Source organism: Eumetopias jubatus, unplaced genomic scaffold (assembly GCF_037043125.1).
Source record: "Eumetopias jubatus isolate StellerSeaLion01/CBP00866 unplaced genomic scaffold, mEumJub1_p1.0 scaffold_2, whole genome shotgun sequence".
Classification (NCBI taxonomy): domain Eukaryota; kingdom Metazoa; phylum Chordata; class Mammalia; order Carnivora; family Otariidae; genus Eumetopias; species Eumetopias jubatus.
In genome coordinates this window covers 169,923,130-169,947,389 of record NW_028274808.1, presented here as the reverse complement: position 1 = coordinate 169,947,389, position 24,260 = coordinate 169,923,130, and the positions used below count along the sequence as shown (strand labels likewise).

The window sequence follows — 24,260 nt, the reverse complement described above, 5'->3', positions numbered from 1 at the left end:
CTTGTTTCTCAAAATCTTCGTATCAGTGAGATCATATGATACTTATCTTTCTCTGACTTATTTTGCTGAGCATGATACCCTTTAGTTCCATCCACGTTGTTGCAAATGGCAAGATTTCATTCCTTTTGATGGCTGCATAATATTCCATTGTGTATATATACCACTTCTTTATCTATTCATCTGCTGATGCACATCTTGGCTCTTTCCACAGTTTGGCTATTGTGGACATTGCTGCTATAAACATCGGGGTGCATGTACCCCTTCAGGTCCCTACATTTGTATCTTTGGGGTAAATACCCAGTAGTGCAACTGCTGGATCATAGGGTAGCTCTATTTTCAACTTTTTGAGGAACCTCCAGACTGTTTTCCAGAGTGGCTGCACCAGCTTGCATTCCCACCAACACTGTAGGAGGGTTCCCCTTTCTCCACATCCTTGCCAACATCTGTCATTTCCTGACCTGTTAAATTTTAGGTTTTGATTTGTATTTCCCTGATGCCAAGTGATGTTGAGCACTTTTACATGTGTCTGTTGGCCATTTGGATGTCTTCTTTGGAAAAATGTTCATGTCTTCTGCCCATTTCTTGATTGGATTAGTTTTCTTTGGGTGTTAAGTTTGATAAGTTCTTTATAGATTTTGGATACTAGCCCTTTATCTGTCATTTGCAAATATCTTTTCCCATTCTGTCAGTTGTCTTTTGGTTTTGCTGACGGTTTCCTTTGCTGTGCAAAAGCTTTATATCTCGATAAAGTCCCAATAGTTCATTTTTGCCCTTGCTTCCCTTGCCTTTGGTGATGTTTCTAGGAAGAAGTTGCTGGAGCTGAGGTCAAAGAGGTTGCTGCCTGTGTTCTCCTCTAGGATTTTGATGGACTCCTGTCACAATTTAGGTCTTTCATCCATTTTGAGTCTATTTTTGTGTGTGGTGTAAGGAAATGGTCCAGTTTCATTCTTCTGCATGTGGCTGTCCAATTTTCCCAACACTATTTGTTGAAGAGACTGTCTTTTTTCCACTGGACATTCTTTCCTGCTTTGTCGAAGATTAGTTGACCATAGAGTTGAGGGTCCATTTCTGGGCTCTCTATTCTGTTCCATTGATGTATGTGTCTGTTTTTGTGCGAGTACCCTACTGTCTTAATGATTACAGCTTTGTAATTGAGCTTGAAGTCCCGAACTGTGATGCCACCTGAAGTCTAAATTCTTTTTTTTTTTTTAAGATTTTATTTATTTGACAGAGAGAGACACAGCGAGAGAGGGAACACAAGCAGGGGGAGTGGGAGAGGGAGAAGCAGGCTTCCCGCGGAGCAGGGAGCCTGATGCGGGGCTCGATCCCAAGACTCTGGGACCATGACCTGAGCCAAAGGCAGACGCTTAACAACTAAGCCACCCAGGCACCCCACGTCTAAATTCTTAACACAATTTCAGGGCGCCTGGGTGGCTCAGTCAGTTGGGCGGCTGCCTTCAGCTCAGGTCATGATCCCGGGGTCCTGGGATTGAGTCCCGCATTGGGCTCCCTGCTCAGCGGGGAGGCTGCTTTTCCCTCTGCCTGCCTCTCTGCCTACTAGTGCTTCTATCTCTCTGTCAAATAAATAAAAAAATCTTTTAAAAAAAAATTCTTAACACAATTTCATTCTACTTTACAATGTACAAAATTCTGTTATCTTAACTTTAGTTAACGTATCATTACATTCTCTCAAGCACAATTCTGAATGGTTACTTGATGAACTAATGTACTGTACAATTGAACTGAAGCAAATTCAGACTAAAGTGAAAATAACCCTAGGTATAGTTATTAAATAGCCTCTAAGACCAATATAGCCAATGTTTTCCTTCTGCACTAAAAGAGAGGTCTCTTGAGGCGCCTGGCTGGCTCACTCCATACAGCAAGTGACTCTTGATCATGGGATCGTGAGTTCGAGTCCCACATTGGGTATAGAAATTATTCAAAAAAAAAAAGAAAAAAGTGCCATGGGAAGAAAGAGTAGGCTTCCCTTTGGGACTATGATTAAAAATGGTAAGGTACTATTTGTCCTGCTATATAAGTTTTTAGAAAATTAATTAATTCACATATAATTATTGAAAAGAGAAATTATGTCAGTTTAATGTGGAAGCCGTGCTGGTTCATAATAAGTGATTTTTCCTAGGTAAAGGAAGCCAGAAGAGTGGGAGAGAAGTGATTTCAGCAGGAAAGGATAAACCCTTTGGCTCATGCTGTGCAGGCAGGAGCTCCTTCAGCTTTAAGAAAATTAAAAATGAGTGCCTGCAGGCATGTCCATGTGCACAAGCGCGCACACACACACACATACAACCAAGAATGAGAAGAATTTATTCATTGGGAGTCTGGCTGAGTGCAGCACTTCATCCCTAGTTCAAGCTGCAGTGAATCTCTGGGACATTTCACCGAGAGCTGTGGTTGGATCCTGCTCTTCTGGCCGGTCTTCTTTGAGTTCCTGGTGACACTCTTCATGTTCACAAGCAGGCAATGCTGCAGGCTCTGAATAATGAATGAGGTGCCAAAGTATCATGACCACATTCCTAATTCAACACTTAGTGTTTTTCCAAACCAGTGTTTTGGAATATATATTCAGTGTTCAGATTCAAACAACTATGATGAATAAATTACAGTCTTTAAAAAATTAAAAAACCAGGTGCACCTGGGTGGCTCAGTTAAGCATCTGCCTTCGGCTCAGGTCATGATCCCAGGGTTCTGGGATCAAGCCCTGCGTCGGGTTCCTTGCTCAGCAGGGAGCCTGCTTCTCCCTTTCCCTCTGCCTGCCGCTCCCCCTGCTCATGTTCTCTGTCAAATAAAAAAAAAAAAATCTTTAAAAAATTCAAAAACCACCTATTTATTACAAGAGAATTCCACTGTTTTTATGGAACTCTTTAAACAAAGGTCCAATTTACAATACATCTCAGTTTTCTCTTGACTTATTTGGAGAATACAGTGGTACTACTGATGCTAATTTTGGCTACTCCAAAAGGACTCTGTTTATGAAAACAAACAGAAGAAAACTAAGGATAATATGTGAAGGAAATAGAAATGTATCTACAGGATGGTCATAGACTTCAAATATTTTCTGTATTACAATGGAGGGGTTGAGGAAGGAACCACATGTGGACTATCTATGGCGAATAGTTGCTGTCCAGGTAAACTTTCATGTTAACACTGATACCAGGATCCCAGAAAAGAAATTAAAGTAGATTTAGGTCTCTCCACCTAACTAGGATGGTCTTGGAAAGTTCTTTGTTTTTTTTTTTTAAGATTTTATTTATTTATTTGACAGAGAGACAGACAGCGAGAGAGGGAACACAAGCAGGGGAAGTGGGAGAGGGAGAAGCAGACTCCCCACTGAGCAGAGAGCCCGATACGGGGCTTGATCCCAGGACCCTGGGCTCATGACCTGAGCCGAAGGCAGACGCTTAACAACTGAGCCACCCCAGTGCCCCGGTCATGGAAAGTTCTTGAAGTGAGTTAGCTTCCAAAATCACAGAGACAGCACAGTATGAGTAGAATTTCTTCACTGGGGAAAAAGGCAGAAAACAGAGATTAAAAGAGACTGAAAGAATAAAAGAGATCACCTGGCACAGAGATTTCGTGTTAGGGAACACTGAAGAATCTAAATAATTTGTTAGGATATCCCAGAAGCCTAATAGAAAACCTTGGCTGTCAGAGGCCTACAGGAAAAATGTACAGCAAAGAGAAGATTCTAACGACAAAAAGATGATCTTCTATGAGGAATCTTAGTTTGGAAAAAATTATTGAAAAGAATTACAAATGTACCTGTTAAGGAGACTGAATGTTTGTGCCCCAACTTCATATGCTGAAGCCCTAAATCCCCAATGTGATTGGTATTTCGAAGCAGGGCCTTTGGGAGGTAATCAGGTTTAAAGGAGGTCATAAGGGTGAAGCCCCCATGATGGTACTAGTGCCCTAGAAGAGACCAGAGCCTTCCCCTTCTCTCCGTGCCATGTGAGGATACAGCAAGAAGGCAACTGTCTGCCAACCAAGTAGAGAGTTATCACCAGACACCAAATCTGCCTGCACTTGATCTTGGACTTTCAAGACTCCCAAACTGTGAGAAATAAATGTTTGCTGTTTAAGTCCCCTGTTTGTGGTATTTTGCTATAGTGGCCCGAACTAAGACAATACGTAAACAAGAACTTATTTGCTATTTTTTGATGTCTGCTCAAGAACCTCACATATATTGGAAGTCCCCTCCTTTTCCATGAACAGGAGCTGCCTCTGCACTGGTGAATAGAACAGTGGTTAAAAGGGAAGCTTTAAAGTCAGAGGTATCTGGGTTCAAATTCTGTGTCTGTTACTTTCTATAAAGTTTCAAACTATAAAAGACATAAATATAACCTATTGATGTCACTGGGCTGCTTGGTTCCTGTCCCAGATAAACCAAAGAATTAGAGACCCCAGACAAGAATGGGGAGATAGAGTTTAGTGAGTAGATACCAAGTATATATAATACATTTTCTTTTTTTTTAAAGATTTTATTTATTTATTTGAAAGAGAGAGAGAATGAGAGATAGAAAGCACGAGAGGGAAGAGGGTCAGAGGGAGAAGCAGACTCCCTGCTGAGCAGGAAGCCCAATCTGGGACTCGATCCTGGGACTCCAGGATCATGACCTGAGCTGAAGGCAGTCGCTTAACCAACTAAGCCACCCAGGCACCCCTATATAATACATTTTCAAGAGAGAAAGCAGGTCACTGCCGGAGCAAGAATGGCCATGGCCCCAAGAAGCTCTAGCTGCAGCCTTCTAAGCCTGCTTTTTGTATATGTAAATATGGCTTTGATTGACATTTTTGATTGACAGCTGGTTATAACATTTTGGCTTCCGCGCATCTGCCTACCCATGATGCATTCTGTTGTAACTGTATTTACTTATGTATTGTATATTTATGAGTTTCTAATGAGTTTTTGCCTGGACCTTAGGACAAACTGCACCTTTTGTATGCCTGCTCAGCTCTTGGAAGTCCCCTTGTGGCTTCAGAGCCAGCTCTGTGGCTAGGCCTTTCCTGTTCTGTTAGCCCTTGGAGGTGCCTCTGAAGGTGTGGCTGTTAACCCTCAGGGATGGCTGCGAGGGTGTGGCCAGCATCTCCTTTATCCCTCCTTGTTCATGCCCAACTACCTACCCAACATCATGAACCTTAAAGCATTGTGAGGATTAAATGATATAATTAAATATATATAAAACTAAATATGTATATTAAAAACCCAGTTCATGGCCCACAGGATTTTTGTTTTTAAAGATTTTATTTATTTATTTGAGAGAGAGAGAGACAGCACAAGAGGGGGGAGGGTCAGAGGGAGAAGCAGACTCCCTGCTAAGCAGGGAGCCCGATGTGGGACTCGATCCCGGGACTCCAGGATCATGACCGGAGCCGAAGGCAATCAGTTAACCAACTGAGCCAACCAGGCGCCCCAGGATGTTTTTAGATCATAGCATCATAGCAATAATATACAGACAAGAGGGGAAAAGTCCTTTTAATATTAAACAGGGCTGCCTGTTTGTGAAATAAGCATGATCAAATTTATCAGTACTTTTTTTTAAAAAAATGAAATTCTAGGGCGCCTGGGTGGGTCAGTTGGTTAAGCAACTGCCTTCGGCTCAGGTCATGATCCTGGAGTGCCGGGATCATGTCCCACATCGGGCTCCTTGCTCAGCATGGGGTCTGCTTCTCCCTCTGACCCTCTTCCCTCTCGTGCTCTGTCTCTCATTCTCTCTCTCTCAAATAAATAAAATCTTTAAAAAAAATAAAATTCTAAAACCAACAACACAAAAGTACTTTCAAAGCAATGACTAAACAGTTGGGTCAATGTCTTCTCTAGCTAGACCTCACACAGCTCACAGTGGTAAGGTTGGCTTGAAAATCTCTGAGCAGTGAGATTCTTGTGGCTTTCCTCAAAACATAAATACAGAACATTTCTTACATTCTAAAGTGATTCTATGTTTGTAATGTTCTAGTAGTTCTTAGGGATAGAGTAGTGACCAAAATGGACAAAATCCTACCACACAGTAACTCTTTGTTAACATTCTGGTTAATATATTCCAGACATACATATTTGTAATACAGTTGATCTCTGAACAACACAGTGGTTAGGGATGTTGACCCCTGTCAAAAATCCGTGTATAAGTTTTGACTCCCCCAAAACTTAACTTCTAATACACGACTGTTGACTGAAAGCTTTACTGATAACAGTTAACACATATTTTGTATGCTATATGTACCATATACTGTATTCTTATAATAACGCAAGCTAGAGAAAAGAAAACGTTATTAAGATAATCATAAGAGAAAATACAGTATGGTACTGTATCTATCCAAAAAAACCCTGTGTATATGTGGACCCACACTATACAAACCTGTGTTGTTCAAGGGTCAAGGACATATACGTATGTATTTGTGTGTGTGTGTGTATAAAATTTTACAAAACAGAACCCTCTCCATGTTATTTTGCTATCTTTTTGCCATACTCAACAACTAGTCACAAAAAATTTTTTTAAAGATTTTATTTATTTATTTGGCACAGAGAGACACAGCAAGAGAGAGAACATAAGCAGGGGGAGTGGGAGAGGGAGAAGCAGGCTTCCCGCCAAGCAGGGAGCCCAGTGCGGGGCTCAATCCCAGAACCCTGGGCTCATAACCTGAGCCGAAGGCAGGCGCTTAACGACTGAGCCACCCAGGCACCCCATAAATCTTTCTTTTTTTTTTTTTTTTTTAAGAGAGAACACAAGAAGAGGAAGGGGAAGGGTCAGAGGGAGAAGCAGACTCCCCACTGAGCAGGTAGCGCGATGCAGGGCTCGATCCCAGGACCCTGGTACCATGACCCGAGCCAAAGGCAGACGCTTGACCAACTGAGCCACCCTGGTGCTCCTGATCACAATTAGTTCTTAATGACTAAGTAGCATCTCTACATATTTTCCTATAACATTAACAAAAATAACTTGCAACAACCACAATAATCCATGCACCTTTTAATCTCCAAGACTTCACATAACTGGGTTAAAGGCAAGTCTGAATATTTTGAAAATATTTTTTAAACGTCTAACACTAACAGGTTGGGTTACTCTGCCCAAATGATATACTTTCTCCAATCCTACAAAATACCTTCTGATTTTGAGTTTAATTAATTTACTGAACCAAAAATCAACACACAATTTAAGGCCACTGATAAGAGAACAGTATAATTCATATGCTATACCTTTACGGTACAAGCGATTTTGATTTTATACATATACAAGGATATATACATATATATACACATATATATATGTATATTTACCTGTAAAGATATATAAATGCATAGATATGTGACTGAGAAGTCCACGAGCTAAACGCAACCTCTAGCCAAGCAAGCAATAGTGATCATGGGGTCAGAGAGGTGAGGGGTAGGCCACAGGAAGTTGCCAAAGTCAAAAGACTTTGACTTTTTGCTCTATTTTTCTACATTATTTCAAGTATTCACAATTTAAATATTTACATCTTACTCGTGTTTCTAAAAGACAAAATTCCAATACCATTACACTGTTAAAAATGCTGAAATCTTAATCCCTAATGTGCTAGTATTCGGAGGTGGGGCCTTTCAGAGGTGATTAGGTCATAAGGATGGAGCCCTTATGAATAGGACTGATGCCCTTTTTTTAAGATTTTTTTTTTTAATTTGGGAGTCTGCTTGAGATTCTCTCTCACTCTCTCTCTCTCTCCCTGCCCTTCCTGGCTGCACTCACGTGTGCATGCGCTTGTTCTCTCTCTCTTAAATAAATAAATCTTCAAAAAAAAAAAAAAAGATAGGGGCACCTGCTGGCTCAGTCGGTTAAGCATCTGACTTCCACTCAGATCATGATCTCAGGGTCCTGGGATTGAACCCTACTAAGGGCCCGCTACTCAGCGGGGAGTCTTCTTGTCCCTCTCCCTCTGCCCCTCCCCCCCAATAAGTTCTTAAAAAAAAAAAGTATAACAACAAAAAAATTTAATAAAGAGGGCACCTGCCTGGCTCAGTCGGTAGAGCATATGACTCTTGATCTCAGGGTGGTGAATTAGAGCCCCACACTGGGCATGGAGCCTACTTAAAATAAAAATTTTAAAAAGGGGGCACCTGGGTGGCTCAGTTGGTTAGATGTCTTCTCCCTCTCCCTCTGCCTGCTGCTGGGCCTGCTTGTGCTGTCAAATAAATAAACAAAATCTTTAAAAAAAATTGAAAACCAAAAAGTATAACAGAAGTGCTGTATGCAACTTTTTAGGCCAGGTCTTAAGAAGCATCCAGCTGCTGGGGCACCTGGCTGGCTCAGTCGGTAGAGCATGCAACTCTTGATCCTAGGGTTGTGAATTCAAGCCCCATGTTGGGTGTAGGGATTACTTAAGGAAAAAAAAAAAAAGTATCCACCTGTTGCCTAGTTCTCTCCCTCCCCCATCCTCCCTTGGGATGGATACTCAACCTTGCAACCAAGCCACCATGCTATGAGGAAGCCAAGCAGCCACATGAAAAAGCCATATGGAGGTGTTCTGACTGACAGCACTAGGTAGGGTTTCAGTCATCTACCAGTATCAACTGCCAGACAGTGAGAAAGTGAGCCTCCAGATGCTTCCTGCTCCTAGCCTCTGAGTCTTACAGCTAAGAACCCAGACATGAAGCAGCACACAAGCCATCTCCACGATGCTCTGTATAAACTTCAGACACACAGTTTGTCAGCTTAATAAAAGGTTGTTTTATGCCACCAAGTTCTGGACTAATTTGCTATGCTGATATACAGCTGGAATAATATAAAAGAAACAGTTAATAGTTCATATTCAGTAAAGAAGCAATGACGGTTTGGAGAATATAGGGAGATTTTTACTTTCTCTTTTGACACTTAGTATACTGCTTGAATTATTCAATTAAATATACTGACATGCAATTATCATTTTATCTTTTAAATAAGGCATAACCTCACTTCCTAATTGGTAAAGTGAATTATACTTTATCACAGAAAGACTAACTAGTCTTCCAATGCCTGGATGATACTGATAAAAAGTATTAAGATTTGAAAGAAAAAAGTTGACAAAAATTTCCTTTACTGACTAAAAACCCAAAAGTTAGTGAGATGATTAAAAAGGCTTTGTAACCACATGTAAAATGCTAAATATTATTATTAAATTGGGGAAATATATATATATATATATAAAAATACACACCCACCACAGTATCTAAATACATATTTGTTAGAAAGATCTGGGGAGATGCATACCAAATTCTTTTAGGGAAGTAGAGAATAAGCCAGATACAGGGAAGTGAGTGACGAGAGTTTAGTCTTACTTTTAATGTACTGATTTTTTTTTTGAAAGAACGTATCTGTATATTTCAATAACTAAATATTTTACAATTTAACTTTACAATTAAAATAAATAAGAAAAGATAATAGCAGTAGCTATATTTGCTAGGTGGAGAGGTTTCTCAAGAAATTTTTCAGGCACACATATTTTTCTTCTGGGAAAAAGGCCAATCTTAATGTGACTTATTTAAGTACAGTGAACCTTAGCCACAATTTATAGGGCCTTTGGGCCTATAAAAAGGAATCTGACCAAGGATCTCCCAGATCACATGCTTATAGTACTTTAATATGAAGATAAATTTAAGTAAATTAAAAATGTAGAAGTCTCAGTTACACAGTTTAGAGCTGAAATACAGAGTTCAACAAACCAAAAAAAAGGGGGGGATTATCTGTATTCCAAATCTTAGGTTACAACAGAGAACAGGAAAAACACAGAGCATAATCCAAGTTCATATTACTAAATCTATCTGTTCGTTCTTTCTGGAACTATCATTAATAAAAGAAACTTTATGCCAAGAGACAGCCAGTCAAGGAGAACAGGAGAAGGAGGTGGCAAGAGAGCAGAAGAGAGTGAAGCCAGAATAATTCTGCAAATGGCTTCAATGGGAATGGAAAAAGTCCCTCTGCAGGCCATTTTTATTGTTTAAAGGAAATATTAGTCATAAAAAAAAAAAAAACTAAACCCAAAAACAACTAAATACAGTAGTTCTAAGGAAGTGCCTTTTTTTTTTTTTTTTTTAAATACTAACCTCACAAGGGACACACACAAAATACCAGACAACTTAAAAAAGTGATTTATGGGGTACCTGAGGGGCTGAGCTGGTTAAGTGTCCAACTCTTGATTCTGGCTCAGGTCATCATCTCAGAATCGTAAGGTCGAGCCCCGCATGGGGCTTTGTGCTCAGCACAGAGTCTGCTTGTCCCTCTCCCTCTGGTCCTCCTCCTGCTCCTGCTTTTTCTTTCTCTCTCAAATCAATCAATCAATCAATAGAATCTTTTAAAAAAACGATTTATAATTAGATTACAGTTTTGTGTTGGCATCTTTCTACACATGTAGTAGTATTCTACTACTATGTCAAGAAAAATCTGTACTTATCACCGGGCATATTCCCATTATTAAATCAAGTAATGAAACATAGAATAACTTGATAAAGATATCTGATTTTATTTTTATTTTTTTTAAAGATTTTATTTATTTATTTGAGAGAGAGAGAATGAGAGAGAGAGCACATGAGACGGGAGAGGGGCAGAGGGAGAAGCAGACTCCCCACTGAGCAGGGAGCCCGATGCAGGACTCGATCCCAGGACCCCAGGACCGTGACCTGAGCCGAAGGCAGACGCTTAACGACTGAGCCACCCAGGCACCCAAAGATATCTGATTTTAATTGAAAGGAACTCACTGTATATTCTTAACCACTTCTTTGGGTCTTATCAGCCAGTATTTAATGAGTAAAGCACTAATTAGAATAGGATAGAAATAGGGCGCCTGGGAGGCTCAGTTGGTTGGGCGGCTGCCTTCGGCTCAGGTCATGATCCTGGAGTCCCCGGATCGAGTCCCACATGGGGCTACCTGCTCAGCAGGGAGTCTGCTTCTCCCTCTGACCCTCCCCCTCTCATGCTCTCTATCTCATTTCTCTCTCTCAAATAAATAAATAAAATCTTTAAAAAAAAAAAGAATAGGATAGAAATAGACTATAGTGTCAGTAATGCCTCTATTTATTAATGTTTTTCTGAACATTCCTGAGACAAACAGAAACATACATGCACCTAGCAAAATACAACTGTGTTATGAACATGTGTGTAACTCAATGATGTAATTAAGTCACTGGAAGGAGACATGCCAAATGAGTAAGCAAAGCTTTGTCATGAGCACCCCAAAATGGGCATTCTTTGTACTGCAGTCTTATCAATCTTACACTTAAATTGTTTATAATTTATCATCTAAAACACTCCTATAATGCAATCAGAAATACAGTCATTTGCTTTAAAGTCAATAGTGCATAAAATGAATGAAAATCAGATTTATAATCTTTGTACCAGTACAGCTTAGCAGTTAAAGAATCAAAACTTACATAAACACTGATGAGGCAATAGTAAAGAATTTGAATTGCTGCTTGTGTCCATTTTGCCTTAGGAGACACAACAAACTTTTTCTATTTTTTTTTAAAGGTTTTGTTTATTTATTTGAGAGAGAAACAGAGCACAAGTGGGGGGGGGCAGAGGAAGAGGGACAAGCAGACTCCCCACTGAGCAGGGAGCCCAGTGCAGGGCTCAATCCCCGGACCTGGAGATCATGACCTGAGTGGAAGTCAGATGTTTAATTGACTGAGCCACCTTGGCGCCGCTAGCTTTTTCTATTTTAATATATATTTTTAAATGCTGATGAGAAAAAATTCTACCAATTTAGAAATCAAAGAAAGTCTTGTTAGAATTATTGGAAAACTAAACATCATAGAATATATCTTCTTTTCAAATCATATAACAATAGTGCATTCAAAAGTTTTATTCCTCAGTGAAAAAAGTCTGCCCTAACTATTGTATATTATTTCACTGCTTATAATGTCTTTGAAGTAGCTTACAAAGTTTTGTTTTTAGGGGTGCCCGGGTGGCTCAGTCAGTTAAGCCACTGACTCTTGATTCTGGCTCAAGTCACAATCTTAGTGTCATGGGCTCAAGCCCCACATCAAGCTCCGAGCTCAGCAGGGAGTCTGCTAAAGACTCTCTCTCTCTCTCTCCCTCCCTCACCCTCTGCCCCTCCCACGGTGGCGGCTCTCTCTCTCTCTCTCAAATAAATAAATCTTTAAAAAAAAGTTTTATTTTTAAGGTTAATTATTTGACTAGGTAATGCATTCACATAGTTTTAAAATGTGAAAATACAGTGAAGAATCTCCCTTACTGCTTTCTCCTATCCCCTTAAGGTCCCCTTGATCACAAATAAAATGTTTAAAGGTGACTGAAGGAGACCAACAGGCAGTAGACCTGAGCATGGCACTAAAGAAACAACCCAGTGCCTAGAGCTAAGCTGCCAGGGTTGAATATGCCTCTGCCACTCTCTGGTCAGGTCTGACACCTGGGAAAAGTGACTTAACCTCTCTGTGCCTCAGTTTTCTCATTTGTAAAAGGAAAACTTACATCAGAGACTTTTTTTTTTTTAAAGATTTTATTTATTTATTTGAGAGAGAGAGAGAGAGAGAGAGAGAGCACATGAGAGGGGGGAGGGTCAGAGGGAGAAGCAGTCTCCCTGCTGAGCAGGGAGCCCGATGCGGGACTCGATCCAGGGACCCCAGGATCATGACCTGAGCCGAAGGCAGTCGCTTAACCAACTGAGCCACCCAGGCGCCCCATCAGAGACTTTCTATGGGCTTAAACTAGTACCTAGACTAGCTTCAAATTCTCAATGTAACCATTATTACGAGCCTGAGGTAGATCCCTTGGAAACCATTTCTATGTATTTACAAACATATACTGACCTACACACATACCTCCCACACACACTCTCATACTCCAATCTGCAAAGGCATCTCTATGGCTTTCACTATCATTTCTCAGATACTTCTAAAATATGTTTCTTCTTCTAATACTTTGTGTGCTCTCTCCCAAAAAAAGCAGTTCCTATCCCTTCCTACCCATTTCCCCTCCCACAGAGGCAACCACTTTTAAATTTTAGGTGAGTATTTTAGTATTTACCTCCATGTCTTTATAATTAAATATGCATTATTGCTACTTCTTGATTTTTCAGTTTTAAACAATATCCACTGATTCACCAGTATAAAATATGAAGACCTAGTTCTCTCTTTTCTGCACAAACCACACATGTGCACTCTTGCCATTTCCTAATATTTATATCATAAATTTGTTTAGCTCAATAGTCAGTTTTAACATTATGACTATGCAAATGCTCTTCACAGTTGAATCATGTAGTAAACTCTTAATTACTTTTTCTTTTCTGTACTATTTTCTGTACTTCCTTATTCTTTTTTCTCCCTACTTACTTGGTTTCCTATGACTTTTGACAACTTGTTTTCATTTTTCTAGATCACAAGATGCCTAGACTTACCAGGTATTCTATCAATTCATCTTTCTGAAAAAAATCTCTGCTAGAGCCTTGTGACCCCCTCTCAATGAAACCAGCCATCTTGTGGTCCTGGTGTGCAGCTATCACCTCGGGATCTCTGTTCACCATTATCTTGAAGTTACTTTTGCTTCTTGCATGTGCCAGATCTCCTGCTTTCTACACTCAAGTCTTACTTCTTCTTCCTGGGTTTATGCCTTCTTTTTGGTGAGAAATAGTTCATCCTCTAGTAACTATCTAAGAAATGGTACATGAGGTGGCATTTTTGAAGACTCCCTCCTATTTGACCAATACTTTGGTTGAATACAGAATGCTGGAGTTGTAATAATTTCCCTTCAGAACTTAACATCTTTGTGCCAATCTGCTGCTGAAAAGTCTAAAGTCTTTATATTCTTGATCCTTTGTATGTGACCTGTATTTTCCAAGAACAGCAAGAAGGCCAGAATTGTTAGAACAAAGTGAGCAAAGGGAAAGAGTAGGGTAGAGGGGGGAATGATCACGTAGGGCTACATAAATTGTGTTTTTTTTTTCACTCTTAAGTGTTGTGCCGAGCTACTGTAGGATTTTGAGAACATTATCTGATATATCGAGAACAGATCACTTCAGCTGCTGTAGTGAGAACTAAACTTGAAGAAAATGGGGCATGACAGGAGGGTAGAAGCAAGGAGACACATAAGGAGGCTAATTTCAATAATCCAGGCAAGAGCTGATGGTAGACTAGACCAGGATGTTGCACTGGAATTGTAAGAAATGTTTGGATTCTGGATATATTTTCAAGGTTGAGCCAAAAGGATTTGTTTCTGCATTAGCTATGAGGTTGAAAGAGTAAAAACTGACACAAAAGGTATTGCCTAAGCAACCAGAATAATAGAGTGAATAAGAAGACAAGGAAGTTTAAGCTTGACAGCGAGAAAAAAAGTTTGGTAATGCACACATTAAATGTAAGATGCCTACAATTTATCTAGATAGAGATGTTGCATCAACACCTGGACATATAAAATTCTGGAATTTGGGAGCAAGCAGCATCTTGGCTGTTCTTGTTCTACGGCATGACTTTGGCTCTTTCTTGTTTTGGCACTTACCCTTCCTTTGATCCTATTCATTTTCCGTGCCAGGTTCTCCCATGTGAGCCACATACTATCCTTTTAATATGTCTTTTTCTACATAACTCAGAACTTCTATAACCTATAATAAAGAACTTTAACTGATATTATTACTAAATTAGGGGAGGGCGCCTGGGTGGCTCAGTTGGTTAAGCAACTGCCTTCGGCTCAGGTCATGATCCTGGAGTCCCGGGATCGGGTCCCGCATCGGGCTCCCTGCTCGGCGGGGAGTCTGCTTCTCCCTCTGACCCTCTCCCCTCTCATACTCTCTATCTCATTCTCTCTCTCAAATAAATAAATAAAATCTTAAAAAAAATAAAAAATAAATTAGGGGAAAAAAGTTAATTTTAAATTGTGAATGAATAGGCCTTTATTAAAACAGAAAGGAAATAAAGGTGAAATCTTAACTGCTCCTAAGCTGAATATATCCTTTGGCAAAGCCCATCTATTTCCACAGAACAGGCAAAACGAATCTGCACCGCAGCATACAACTAATGAGCAAACCATAAATAATCATTAAAATCCTCAAGTTTCCCCAGGATTTTACTTGCTATTAGCACTTTAAATCCTCAGGAATTGATAATACTCTAACCTACAAGAAAATCCAATTTGATTATATGAGGTAAAAAAATAACAAAAATTCCAAATTAGTACCTAAAATTAATGAGATGCTACTCTACTGCAAGGATGAACTAAATGTCTGTTTTCAGAAAGATGGGAATAAATTTCTGCTCCATCATCATACTGTAATACATTATTGTATCCATGAGTGTCCTGAACATGCAGACATCTAAATTCTGGTGGCTATAACTAATACACAAAAATTATACCCTCAGATAAACTGCTTTTAAAATAGAGGCTGGGCAGTTAGACTTTCAAAGAGTAATAAGATAAAGGTACTAAAAAGTATTAAGAGCAGAAGATAATGAATGGGAGGTAGAAAAGCCTAACATATTATAAGCTGACAATATTTAAATGAAAAAAAGATAGTTTTTTTTAAATCTTTTTCTGATTATAAGATATATTATCACAGAAAATACAGAAAACTATAAAAAAAAGTCTCACCTTATATTCTACAATCCAGAGATAAACAGTTAACACTTTGATGTATTTTCTTCAAGTCTTTTTTTTCCTGTGTGCACATATATATGGTGTGTGTGGGTACAGAAAAGCAAGACCGTACTAAATGCCATTTCTATATCTTGCTTTTTATTCATTTCATATATGAATTTCCCTTATGTTATTATATATATATTTTTAAGATTTTTATTTATTTATTTGACACAGAGAGAGACAGCGAGAGAGGGAACACAAGCAGGGGGGAATGGGAGAGGGAGAAGCAGACTTACCGCACAGCAGGGAGCCTAATGCAGGACTTGATCCCAGGACTCTGGGATCATGACCTGAGCTGAAGGCAGACACTTAATGACTGAGCCACCCAGGCGCCCTATTATATATTCTTTAAAGACGTAATTATTTTAAACATCTGTATAAAATTCCATCACATGAACATACCATGATATAACCACTGCCCTACTGGTAGGCAATTAGGTTTGTTTATAACTATTCACTACTAGAAATAATACTATAATATAGAGTATTACACATTACTGAATTTAGAGAAATTAGACCTTACTTCTGAATTTCTGAAATTAGAGATTTTTTTTTTTTTTTAAGGATTTTATTTATTTGACAGAGAGAGACACAGCGAGAGAGGGAACACAAGCAGGGGGAGTGGGAAAGGGAGAAGCAGGCTTCCCGTGGACCAGGGAACCCAATGCGGGGCTCGATCCCAGGACCCTGGGATCATGACCTGAGCCGAAGGCAGATGCTTAATGACTAAGGCACCCAGGCGCCCCTGAAATTAGAGATGTTTTTCAAAAGATACTCTTTCAGTAAAAAAAAAAACATTTTGAGAAAGCACTTAATAGCTACAAAGTAGATATGGCCCCAAAATGCTGCTTGATTTGGAGTTTAAATAAAAGAAGAAATAAAAATTATAAAGCACAATTTAAATCAAACAAATGTCTATCAAACCTCATCAGCAAGTTTCCTTACTGAATTATTGCTGTTTCTCCTCCCTTCTGGCATCTTCAATTCTGCTATCAGGAGATATCCTCGGTATCTGCTGTCTGTACCTGTTGTATACCAGGGGATCACCCATCCAGGATCACCCAAGAGTGATTTATAGCATGTGAAAATATCCAGCACAGACTAAAAACTGTGGACTTTTAAAGGTTTGTAAAATCTAAAATCTATATTCACATCAGTACTTTCCACTAGAATTGCTATAAACAATGTTCCATCAGGCATGAATGTATGCATTAAAGACAAAACAAAACAAAAGCTAAATATGGTTTTCCTGACAGTCTACTAAAGAGGACAGAAATGTACAGGGAATCATAAAAAGTAGGGCTTAGTTTTAGCCATCTCTAAAAAAAAAGGCAGCAGAGCTAAGAGAAAAAAGCATGATACTATGTTAAAAATAAAAATACTATACTAAGAAAAAAAGAGGTAATTCATATTAAAAAACTGATGTCCTGGGAAAATTTACCAGTTAAATTCAAGTCTATTTTTTTATTTCTAGTATCACAGTAATTTGAAAAAAAAAATTGCCTTGGGGTGCCTGGGTGGCTCAGATGGTTGAGCGTCTGCCTTCAGCTCAGGTCATGATCCCAGGGTCCTGGGATCGGGTCCCGCATCGGGCTCCCTGCTCCTTGGGAGCCTGCTTCTCCCTCTGCTTCTCTCTCTCCCTCTCCCTCTGTCTCTCATGAATAAATAAAAATAAATAAAATCTTTAAAAAAAAAAAAGAAAGAAATTGCATTATGTTTAAATTTAGACATAAAAACTACCAGCTATTTAATGTCATAAATAGGAGAAAATATTTTAAATATTCTCTCCTCAGACTCATCTATTTTTACATCAAGTTATCAGAGATATGAAATTGCCATTCTATCTCTATAGCCAAAAGTCTAACTTATAAGTTCTTATTTTATTGATTTCCCTCTAAGACATTCTTTAGGATCATAAGTCCTAGCATATGCTGACTCAAAGGGGAATATCATTCACAAGAAACATACTTCTGGTCACTATACATAGACACTGAGTCAGCAGAAAACCTGCTTATTAACCACTAAAAATTCAAATATTTGAGCAAATGTTTATTCCTGGCTTTATTAACTGGTCTATGATAATATATCTCTGTACAAGAGTATTCTAGAACAATAAAATGTTGTCTAATATAATAATAATATATCTTATTGTTAATAATAGTTAAATTTCTTCTTTCGCATATAAAAAGTATAAAGTATAATACATAAAAAGTTCTGTATTTAAGATTCTAGACACTTGGGAAAGTCTTAAAAACCTTACAAATTCAAATCTCATTATCAATTCAATGAGACTATCTAAAGCCTGCTGTTCAGAAACCTGCCTCTGTAGAATAATTGATTTGGATTTGGAAATGCTTTATATAGAGATTTTTATTGTCATGTCATTTGTTAGAGTAGGATCTGAACCATGTCACAACAGACTGTGACTTCACAGCAATTTATCAGGTAAACAAGCTCCATATAGCTAAAGGCTATATTCCTTAATACAGAACAGAAAAGGCTATACCCACATTACTTACCTATGATGGTGAGATCACCAACATAAATCTACCATAGATGACAATCTGTTTTTATCTCTAATAAAAGAATTGCTGGCAAGTACTTTGACCATTATGACTTAAAGCACTGTGGAATTTCAATTATGAAATAATTTTAGTGACCATCAGATGAAAATAACCCATTCCCACAAATATAGGACAGAAGGGGTACAGTTCAATTCCAAATAGGACTGTCCAATTCATCTCACCAGATTGATCAGCCTTCTCATTGCATGTTCATGAGAGCAAACACATTCACAGGGATCAAATCCACCTTCTGCCATGACTGCCCAGCTTGATTTAACTCGACTGTTTAAATCTAGGAGCAAGAAAAAAAATATTAGACAACTACTGAGCGTTACTCTTTCTGTTGAGCTATGAAAAATTCATATTATTGTAAAGACTCATAATAATTCTCTTAAACTATGGATAGTTCATATTTATTAATGGCCTATATTTATGAATTTATTACTAACCATATATAAATTATGAGTTATATAAATTATGAATATATAGAAATGGTTACCTACCCCTTCTACCATCAGACTAATTTCCTACAAATGTGAATGTCTTCAGATGCTCTATCCTGCCTCTCCTGCGAAGCAGTTGATGCTAGAGTCCTACTCTGCTTAATTTTTTTAACTTTGTTACCCATAGTACTGCTATAGACTGAATGCTTGTGTCCCCCATAAAATTCATATTGTTAAAAAGGAGACAGCAGGCCCAAAAATGGGAGTCACTCATGCTAAAGCCCATGTCAGCAAACCAAGACCTAATACCCAATCTAATTGCAGTTTCAACTTTTAAGAACTATAGCCAGTCAACATGGAATTACCTAGTCAGCACTAGTGAGATAATACATCCATAGACCCCTTCCATTCCCCTTAGGAAGGTGACCTTGCCTAAAACAATATATTCTTTGCTAATAATTTCCTTTTTCCACCCCCTTTCTGCCTTTAAAAACTTTTCCTTTTCTACAGCTTGGTGGAGCTCCTTTCTATTTACTAGATGGGATGCTGCCCAATTCATGAATTGTTGAATAAAGCCAATTTGATCTTTAAATTTACTGTTTAATTTTTGTTACTTAACAAATTTGGTGAAAGCGGTAGGATAAACGAGACTTCTGATAGTTTTGGGGACAACAAGAAACACAGGTGTGGTATCCCATGAACTGTTCCAAGTTCTTTTTTTCTAGCCATTTCTGGGGGCCATTGGGAATTGGGAAGTTCCTGTCAGTTCTGAGCTCTGCTCTCTTTGTGTTGAACTTCTAAACTAACCAGCTTTGCAGTCCAGGGCTTAGCGGGTCAGCTTGAGCTGACACACAGTTCCATCTGGAACCTGAGTCCCTACCTCTTGGTTCAGTCCACAATTCCCCAGTTGTTTGGAATACCCTTCCTCAGTTCCAGTCACAGTACCCACTTACTGGGATTTGGTGGTTTAGTCCTTTCCTCAGTTCCAACCCACAGTCCCCACTTACTGGAGTCTGCTGGTTAAATGCATGCTGAGAACTAGTGATGGTATGCAGGCCTTCTCTTGGCCAGTCCACACGGTAACACCTTTTGGTTGCTGCTGGTATGTTAGGGTGCACATGTTTGTTTGTCTTATTTTGTGTAGATAAAGGGTTATAGCTAACAGAATCTCAGAAGTTAAAAAAAAAAAAAGCCACAAAAACTGGTGGGCACTGACAGAACACTTACTATTAGAGTACCCATCACCCAACTCAAAAACTCCTGCATTAAAAGTGGGTCATTGAACAGGTTAGGTTGACCCTAGGTCACCTGCCAACCTCAAGAAAATTCCTGTACAATGAGTTACACTGTAACACTGTACAATTCTCAACCCAGAGGCACATCCCTTTTAGGTATTAGCTCAGTTCCAAGAAACCCAAAGTTGGCTAATGGGATCCTTAAACCAGAGAGGCAAGCATGCTTCCTTCTGGCACCCCCGCTTATTTTATGCCTAAGAACTATGGTCCAAAAGATATATTGACAAAAGTGGCAAAATCTTACTAAGCTTTTTTGTGTCCTGACAACCTGGCTTGGTAACCATCAGATTGGCAGCCCCAAAATGTGGCCAGACAGAAATGTAGATTACATCCCTCTTACCGCTAGATATAGCTGCACAGAAAAGGTGGGTTAAATTCTAATTGTGGCTAGGGTCCTACCAAACTGTCCTCAGAGGAATTACAACCTAGAATTACAATGGCCGTTACAAGAAATGTTCCAATTAGATAAGATCATTAAAGAAGTGCACTTAAAAGCGAGGCTTCCAAATCAAACAGAATGGGATGCCTATTTTAATTGGCATGCAAGAGACTCCAAAAGCCTTCAAAATTCCAAAATAGCTTCATTGAAAGATTTGTTGTAAAAGGCTAGTGAAAAACTAAAGATGTAAAAGGTACCTAAAAGCAAAAGGCTTTAATTCTTACCGCTTCCCTCTATCTTCCTTTATTTGAGAACTCATCCGAGTACTCCTCTATCTGAGCTGCCTTTATGGACTGTAAACAAAAGTCCACCAAGTTAATGACCTTACAGGCACCCCTTACATACCTGACCTCAAAGGAGGGCTCCTCCAAATGGGAGATTTTCTGGTAAACTGCTACATTATTCTCTTAAATAGCCAAGGAAAAAGTAACATTAAAAATCTTGCCAAATTCTGGTTAAAAACAGAGTTACAGATGGGATCCCAGAAAAACTGGCAGAAGCTGGCTAAGGATAAAAATTCTTACCAGAGTCAGCTCTCCCAGAAGTCTGTAGGACCCGGTAAAGAAAGGGAAAGAATTTATCTTTTGCACTCTCCTTGGGGATCCCTCTTACATTCATGGGGGGGGGGGGTATTCGATATGGCCAGAAATGTTTGGTGTTTGTCCCAGGTGAAAACGGACAAGATACCTAAAAGAATTTTTAAGTAGCTCTGTGACTGGCGATTGGCCAGATTGAAAGCTGATATACAGAGCCTGATAATATTTTTTAGGCCTCCTCCCATAAGCTAAAATGAAACTAGGTACCCAGAAGGAAAGAAAAAAATCTTCTGAAGCCTTTGTAAAAGTATTTACTAACAGGAAAAAAAAAAAAGTAATTAGATGGGTGGATCAACCTACGATTATCATTTAAATTGCAACCCAATTCTTTGAGGAATTGAGAGCAATTGTCTGCATTTTACAAATCTTGGCAAAATTAGAAATGCAGCTCTAGAGGTAATTCAAAGTTCACCTACTCCTTTTATTACCAATTCCAAAACCTCTATTTATCTCAAAAGGCTTACTGACCTTAAGGAACCAAAGAAACCAAAGTCCTCGGAGGAACTTGCACTCTTCCCCAGTGCCTTTGAGATGTAAAATATTAACTCTAGACCATCCCAATTCCTAAGACTGAAAATAAAAGGGGGGGAGGGCTTTTTAAAATTCAAATTGCAAATAAGGCTCTGTTGTCCAAACTCTAGGCCAGAGCCTCCTTAAGATTTCTTTTCTCTACAAATACAAATCCCTTTTTTTTCTTTAGTAATCTCTACACCCAATGTGGGGTTGGAACTCATGACCTTAAGGATCAAGAGTCGTATGCTCTTCCTACTGAGCCAGTCAGGTGCCCCAACAAATACAAATCTTAAAAGTCTTCTCCATGGGGCACCTGGGTGGCTCAGTTGGTAGTGCATGCAACTCTTGATCTCCAGTCGTGAGTTCAAACCCCATGCTGGGCGTAGAGCCTACTTTAAAAAAGAACTCGGTTTAATTGGCTTAAAAAGAAGTGCTTATGAAGTATTTATAAATCTCAGAAATATAATAGAAATGAACCCAAATGTTTTTCAAGTCACATGATCTAGGATAATTTTCAGTATAAAACCTAGTTTAAGTATGTTGGTTTAACTAAAATAGACATGTCTTTCGGGTTATCGGATTAAATATAAAACTTATATATACCAGTCAAATAAGTTCATTTTATCCCTCACAAAATCTGTCAAAAAAATAGCTTGGGGCAACGGCTGGCTCTGTCTAATGTCTAATGGCTTTTGTGTGTAATCTAAACATAATTGTTAAAAACAATTAAAAAGACTAAGTAAAAAGTTTTGTTAAACTTTAGTTTCCTCCAAATCTTTTTGATAACCTGAAACCTTTAAGTTCTGTATTTTAGATAGTGATTTAAGTTAAATTCATTAAATATCCATATCATTTCCAAATAAGATAAAATATTGAAACACTAATTACTGAACACAGGTTTATTGATTTTTTACTTCCTTCTACAGGGGAACTAAAGATATTTGGGGAAAGCATGTTTCTAGAAGTTATAGAAAGTAAAGTCTGCCAAGTCACAGGATGCTAATGCAATGACAGCTCACAATTGTTTACTTCTTCACTTTCATTAGAAACTAAGGTTTTGGGGCACCTGGGTGGCTTAGTCGTTAAGTGTCTGCTTTCGGTTTGGGTCATGATCCCAGGGTCCTGGGATCAAGCCTCGAGCCCCATGTCCCCACGTCGGGCTCCCTGCTCAGCAGAAAGCCTGCTTCTCCCTCTCCCACTCCCCCTGCTTGTGTTCCCTCTCTCGCTGTCTCTGTCAAATAAATAAAATCTAAAAAAAGAAACTAAGGTTTCTAAAGGTTAAAAACTTTAATATATGTTACATAATAAGGGAAACATCTCCCTATGCAAGGAAAGGAGGATGTATCTTTGGTAAAGAAGGCATGTAAATTGGGACTGGATCCTCAAGTATGGCTAAGACACACCATGCTACTGTTCCCAGTTTTCTCCCACTCTTCTGATTTGGAATCACCAAGAACAAAGATTGCCCTGGAATCTCCTTGGAAGGGATTATACCAGGTCCTCCTCACTACCCAGATGATAGGGACTCGAACCCTGGATACACATCCCACAGCTGACAAAAACTACACCTGACAACTGGTCCTAGACAAACACCAGAGACCTCCAAATCAAAATGACTAGGAAGATTAGCTGACATCGAGGTGCTTCCTCCCAAGACACTGGAACAAGACTTCATGTTTTAACTAAACATGAAACCCTTTCATTTCCCCTTTCTTTTCTTTACTGTGATACTGGCCTGGAAAGATGATGCTATCATCCATATCTCCCAGGCCACTGCTGGGCGGGGTGGGGGGGAGGAACCCAATGGAATTTAGAACAACTTTTTAAGTGAAAGAGAAAACCTAACTGACCTGTGGCTTGAACAAGCAAACACAATAATTCCTGTGAATTAATCTATTAACAGTACTACCTTAACGGGAATGGTTTGTGCCCAGACAGGGTTTGTCTTTATGGTGGTTATCATTCTCCTGAGGCCTATAAATGCCTAGACAGCTGGCAATGCCTCTTTGGTTATCAAAGTGTGCCCGTTCCACCTCATTGGTCAACTCCCCTGAATTTACACTGCCGAGTTAGAAAAGACCTACCAAGGCTTTCATGATCCAAGATTCACTTTTTTTTTTTTTAAGATTTTATTTATTCATTTGAGAGAGAGAGAGACAGAGAGAGCACAAGCAGGGGGAGAGGCAGTGGGAGAGGGAGAAGCAGACTCCCCAATGAGCTGGGAGCGTGACGTGGGGCTCGCTCCCAGGACCTGGAGATCATGACCTGAGCTGAAGGCAGATGCTTAACCATCTGAGTTACCCGGGCACCCCTCAAGACTCACTTTCTTTGGCAGGGCCCTACTTCCAGTTAGGAGTAAATCTAAATGAGGCTCCAATTAGAAACCTCTCCTTAACTCTTAAAAGTATTACAAAATCCACAATAGCTGTCCAACAAAAATCCTTACACTATCTGGCCACAGCTGTTATTTTTGTTTTTTTGTGGCTTTTTTTTGTCTGTTTTTTGCAGTTTTTCTTCATAATAGGATAGCCCTTATTTATCTTTTAACTGAGCAAGGAGGTATCTGTGCTGTGACCCCCACTACCTGCTGCACCTGGATTAACATTTCTGGGAAAGTCGAAACTCAGTTACATAAGATCACTGAGCAAGCCGTGCGGCTTAAAAAAAAAATGACCTCATTCAACAGGATTTTACTTTGACTTACTTGATTTTGATTGGTTTTGGTCTTGGGAACCATAGCTCTGAAGTACATTCCAAACACTGGGAAATCATCCTGAATAATAATCATAATAATCTCCCTGGCAC

At 39.1% G+C, this 24,260-nt stretch overlaps 1 protein-coding gene across 3 annotated transcripts in view; it reads right to left on the bottom strand.

Moving 5' to 3' along the window:
* The window catches only part of SMIM14 (small integral membrane protein 14), an 84,029-nt gene that overhangs the window by 33,238 nt on the left and 26,531 nt on the right, over nt 1-24,260 (bottom strand). For all 3 annotated transcript variants that reach the window (XM_028087564.2, XM_088021200.1, XM_088021199.1), the window contains exon 2: nt 18,352-18,461. In XM_028087564.2, the coding sequence (XP_027943365.1) occupies nt 18,352-18,426 (75 nt within the window). In that variant the 5' untranslated portion in view covers nt 18,427-18,461. The remainder of the gene's footprint in view (nt 1-18,351; nt 18,462-24,260) is intronic.